At 43.0% G+C, this 6,000-nt stretch overlaps 1 protein-coding gene across 1 annotated transcript in view; it reads left to right on the plus strand.

Moving 5' to 3' along the window:
* LOC125879827 (speckle type BTB/POZ protein) overlaps positions 1-5,697 on the plus strand; it is a 109,398-nt gene extending 103,701 nt beyond the window's left edge. The window contains exons 10-11 of the mRNA XM_049561925.1: positions 887-1,029; positions 4,813-5,697. Of these exons, the coding sequence (XP_049417882.1) occupies positions 887-1,029; positions 4,813-4,957 (288 nt within the window). The 3' untranslated portion in view covers positions 4,958-5,697. The remainder of the gene's footprint in view (positions 1-886; positions 1,030-4,812) is intronic.
* The last annotated feature ends 303 nt before the right edge of the window (positions 5,698-6,000 follow it).

Genomic DNA, 6,000 nt, shown 5'->3' on the forward strand with positions numbered 1-6,000 from the left:
TTGTTTGGATAGTCTCTATATACAGACTCTACATTCAGTAAATGTAGAGTCTGTAGGCAAACCCTGGAGATCTTGCCTCCAGAAGAAGAGTGGAAGAGCCCTGGTTTCCGGTTGTAGGCTGTTTGTAGTTCGCGTGATATTGACCAACCAACGTTTGAGCCAGCGCAAATACATTTCAGACAAAATACCACCTGTAAATCACCATTTTTGCGGGTGCCCGACCCAATGCAGGAAAACCTTACACCTGCTAAACATCAGCATGTTAACGTTGTTGTTGTGAACATACTAGCTTGGTTTATTTATATGCTTGAAAGTTGGCAGCTTGTCTCAGGAGCGAAATATTGATACTTCATCACCTCTCTTACAGCCGTCACGCTTTAATGACAAGTGCAAAATTGCAGCTCCAAATAATTGCTTTTTTTTTCAACCAATATTTCGAGTTTGGTGTCTCAAACATTCTAGCACAAGTGTTATTTAGTGGAAGTTCATTTAAATTAACTCCTTTGCATCATTAGTGTTAATAAATACTCGCTGAAGTGTAGTCTCTGCTGAACCAGCATGACTCATCCTGAAGTGTGGATGAATATGAGACAAGATTATTGTTCCTATTGTAATCAAACTCAGTGGAAATTATTTTTTACTTCTCAAGTGATCCCCTTTCCCACCATCGCTCCCCCAGCAGTCTACATAAGTGTCACTTTTGCTTCTCTTCACCATATTTTTTTCTTATCCAATCTAAGTCTCGTTGCTGCTGTGGTGGAGTAATTCTGTATTTCCGTATCATTACACAGTACAACAACAGTTGTTTGTGGCAGCGCTGTTTAAGTAATTTAGTTTACCTGCTGTTTCTCCTCTCTCTCTCTCTTGCTCTCCCTGTCACTGGCAGTATGCTCTGGAGAGGCTGAAGGTGATGTGCGAGGATGCTCTGTGCACGAGTCTTAGCGTGGAGAACGCCGCAGAGATCCTCATCCTCGCCGATCTGCACAGCGCCGACCAGCTCAAGACTCAGGCCGTGGACTTCATCAACTAGTGAGTTACACGCGTGCACTGACATCATTCATCTTAAGAGCTACTTCCACACTTATGCAAACATTTTTTTCCCCTGTTTCACACACACACTTATACACTTAGCTTTTCGTCAAAGGAAGTCATTAATTTTCAGTGGGAGCAATTTTTGTCTCCAGAGGAAATTTAATTTAATCCCCCGATCAGACCATTTTGCTGCCGTATCATATTGGGCCATTTAGCAATAAAGCTCAGCTGCTGATGTTAATCACGTTGCAGGCAGCCTGTTTAGGTAAGATGGGGCCTATTAGCATCAATGACTGCTATTTATGTCCATGGAGAGGTGATTGATCCAGTATTTGAATGCCCAGTTGAAACAAAAAGCTTCCTCACAGTCACTACCTTAATTCATCACCTTCTCTCTGTTTTCTGAATCCTCTATCTCCAAGCCAGACACATTTTCCATCCCTTTGTTCACTCCTCTGTCCTCTCTTTACGGCTTTACTCCATCTCCTGGCCTTGTTCCTGCATCTCCCTCCCTCTTCCATTCACTCCCGTCTTCCCTCCCCTCTCCTCCCCCTCCTGTTCTGTGCTTAAGAGCTCATGTATGCCTAAAGGTGTTCAGTAATGCAGATTTCTGCCCTTAATCCCAGTCATTAATTGTGGTTACGGGCGTTATGACAGTTTAATTTGCCACCGCGTTGTTGTGGTGGTGGGAAAATTGGCCACGGGGGACTCCTGGCCAGCAAAGCGTTATCAACCCTCCTCCTGCGGACACAATGGACAGCAACAAGAGCAACAAAACAAAAATCAATTTAGGAGACGAATATAGAAAACAGGCGACACAGAGGAACCAATAATCCTCCCCCCAGTAGCACCTCGACCTCTTTTCAGACCAGTCTTTACAAACAGCTTACAGTCATTTAGTCCAGACAATAGGAGTCGTCTTTATCCTACCTCTGTCTCATTTATTCATCCTCCCCAGGGATGTAGCGGAGAGTAAAGCCACCCAGACACTCTTTATCCACTTTGTTTAGAGCAAAGAATGTACCCACTTTTTTTTAAGCCCAACATGAATCTTCAGGCCAGAGTGAATTCATAGGATAAATCACAGTAAGTAGTGCAAACGCAACGTGAGTAATATGAAGTGAGGGTTTTTTTAAGGCAGAAAAAGATAGTGCTTTTCTGAAAGTAGTTTTTGTTGATAGTGGTGGTGGTTTGCCTTATGATTACCACCGACTGGAGGTCATAGTTTGGCCCTTTTTTTAATTTACCATCACATCACTGCTCCTCTGCCTCCCTCAGTCCCTCCTGTCCTTCTCTGCAGACTTTCATTACTCTCCCTCACCTCCCTGTTTTTTATTTATTTCTTCTTCGGTCGCTGCGGCTGCCTTACTCTCTCCTCCCTCGGTCCATCCCTCCTCCTTCCTGCCGCTTCCTCCTGCTGTGACTGCTCTCTTCGTGCCCTCCGCTGGCCTGTTGCCTCAGCCTCAGCACACTAGCCATTACTGTAAGCAGGGGTTCAGCTCCTCCGCAGAGGATAGGGTCAGAGGTTGGCTGGAGGTCTGGAGCTGCTGTGTGGGCAGCATATGACCACACATACACACACACACACACACACACACACACACACACACACACCCAAAGTGCCAAGAGTAGCCAAGCCAAGACACAAACACATGTGACCTCGCACACACACATGCTGTTGTTTATTTACACACAGCAAAACATGAAAAATGTCATTAAAGGCCACACAGCGGTGTACGTGATAGTGCAGCACAGCACCCTGAGGGCGTCAGGAGGTTGAGGACCGCCACAGGGTCCGCTGCTGGAAACTCACATCTGTGGGTGATGATGACCACAAGTAAAACTCATCAGCAATTAAATACACAGTTCATCCCAAATTGTTTCGGCTTTCTGGGTTCCATCAGTAACTTATTGCTGAAGCTCTAAATTTGCACAGCCACAGGGAAATCCAAAGAAATGAAAACTTCTTAAAAAGTACCAGTAAGTGTTAACGGCAAACACAAACAAAAGACAAATTAGGAATGAGTAATTAATGTGAGTAGTTCCTCCTTAATAATCAGCGCTGTGCTTTCTGTTCCTGCACCACCTTATATACTTGATATAAACTGACAGTGATATCTGCTGGTTGCATTATATTTATAACTAAAGCAGAAAAAAACTGTGTTCTGCATTCAAAGCAGTATTTTAATGTTGTAAAAAAAATTCAATATATCCCACTTTAATGCAGTGAAATATAACTGCATGCACACTGCATAAACTCATGCCCAACTGGTGCCCATCTTACAATCCCCCACCCCCTTCTCATCCAGCTCCACAAGAGCGAGTTTTATTTATGGAAAAGCGACAGTACAAAACCATTTCCTTCATTTTTTACACAGTCAACTGGAAATGGCTGATTTACACAAACAGTATTACTATAACTAAGACATTTGCTAAAAAACTTACTTTTATGCCTCCATGCCAGCTATAGCCATGGTCAGAGGCAACACGATATCTAAAGAACCTCGCAAGGGAAATTTTGCACAGATGTCCACTTGGACTCAACGATAAACTGATTCGATTTTGGTGGTCACAGGTCAAAGGTCAGTGTGACCTTACATCTGTCTCATTCTCGAGAACATAATATTTCAAGAAGGCCCAAATGGAACTTCCTTAAATTTGGCACAAACGTCCACTTGGATTCATGCATGAACTGATCAGATTTTGGTGGTCATAGGTCAGAGGTCAACATGACCTCACATCTGTGTCATTCTCAACAACATAATATTTCAAGAAGGCCCAAATGGGATTTCCTTAAATTTGGCACAAACATCCACTTGGACTTATTAATGAACTGAATAGAATTTGGTGATCAAAGGTCACTGTGACCTCACAAAACATGCTTTTGGCCATACCTCAAGAGTTCATTTGTGAATTATGACAACATTTCATACAAATATCTAATAGGATATAATGAAATTTTATACCCAAAAGGTCAAAGGTCAACTTCACAGTGACCTCATGAAGTTCTGTAGAAACACTTTTCTGGCCATTATTCAACGTCATGACTCAGAAGGGGAGACATTTGGCGTGCCGAGCCACACCACTGTGAGGCATTAATTCTAGTTTTACACGTCTTCCTGTGAGCGCTGTTCAAATTTTTGAATTGTCACGTCCTCTTGTCACACTGTTAGGTTAGTCCACATTGCAGGTATCCCAGCATGCTTTGTGCAGCAAATCAGTCACTTCCCATACACAATGAATAGGAGCGAATCACTCGTTGCGTAGAGTAGGTCTACCCAACCTGGAGTTGCAAAATAAATCTGAGGGGCTGTGAAGTAATAAGCTATGTAGAATAGATTTAAATAATAATAATAATAATTTGATACACAAAATTATGTTTATCTTTTCTCACTTTTCTCACACTTTTTTTGTGGAATGGTGTGAAATGCTGTAGAGCTTTACCTCCCCTGAACTCTAAAGACTTAAGTATTAAAATGATGTGATGTGATATGACAGACTTTCTCATCGAGTGCCTGCATATTTATGATCGTTGCCTTTTATTTGTGTGATGTTACTTCTCTCACAAAATGACCTGTGGGGTTAAATATTTAAAAATATAAAGTAAATAACAGCTCTGCCAGCTGGTATGACAAATCCTTAATGTCTCAGAGCTGCACTCCACACAGATGGAGTCATAGAATCCCAAGCTTTCAAGAAACTTATTTGTGCACATTTCATTTCTTTCCTTAAACACTTTCCACACTTTCCTCCACTCTCTTTGCCTTCTTTGTCTCTCAGTCATGCAGCTGATGTGATGGAGACATCGAGCTGGAAGTCCATGGTGACCTCTCACCCACACCTGGTGGCAGAGGCCTATCACTGCCTGGCCTCCACTCAGTGCCCCTTCCTGGGTCCCCCGAGAAAACGACTCAAACAGTCCTAGTGGTACAGAGAGACTCTCCTGTCCTACCCCTGCTGCGTTCTCTTGTACCAGCAACCTCACTGCTCTTCTCCCACAGCATTGACAGATGCTCTGAATGACTGAAGCCCAGGACTGGGATAGATACGGTTAGGGGAAACTGCTCAGCTGGACTGACCAGAGAATCACAGGACTGACGCCACAGAGGTACTACACATCTCTGAAGGTGGTGGGGGTGAATTCTATAAGATCTAAACCTGGATATTTATGGATCGCAAGCTCAAAGCCTCACATATACCATGTGTCCTTTGCCTACAATATTGGAAAGCCAGAACCATAATCTGTCAGTCAGTCACGTAAAGATTTGATCTTCTGGCTCCAAAGGAAAAGTCAATGCTGAGTCCCTGTAAATACAATACTGTGGCATATTGTCTCAAGTCCTAAAGCCCAAACTGTGCTGTACTATGAGAAGACAAGTGAAGAGGATCAACCAACCAGAAAGTGAAAGACTATTGCTCACATTCTTGATTATTTAAACAGTGTTTTGTACTAAGTATTGTTTTTATGGAGCACAAACAATTCTCGGTTTGAATGAAAAAAACCCCAATTATGAACACGTTTTAATGTTTATTCAGCCTGTGCCTTAAGCCGGGCAGACACTGTGTGGAACAGTCGCCTTCGACTTATTTTAGAATCGGGACGGATTTCTGCCAGATCGGTTTCTCATTTGACGTGCAGTGTGTGAGTGTGTGTGTGTGTGTGTGTGTGTGTGGGGTCACGATGCCAGATTAATTGCCTGAACAATCAACGATCTGGTTGTCGGGCTATTTGGATTTCTGGCATTCTGGCATGTCAGAAATTTTGGGTCGGCTGTCTTGCAGTTTGAGCAGTCCGATTTCCCACATGGCTGCTGTCAAACTATCCGTTATGAACTGTACTGAGCTTGTTTTAATATTATTAGAGAAGTGACATGTTGTGGCTGAAACTGTCGTCGTGACTGAGACTGAGCTGTGAGAGAAAACTGAACTTCACTGCAGAACAAACAAAACATATTGTCTCCATCCTCC

Source organism: Epinephelus fuscoguttatus, linkage group LG19, assembly GCF_011397635.1.
Source record: "Epinephelus fuscoguttatus linkage group LG19, E.fuscoguttatus.final_Chr_v1".
Lineage (NCBI taxonomy): Eukaryota > Metazoa > Chordata > Actinopteri > Perciformes > Serranidae > Epinephelus > Epinephelus fuscoguttatus.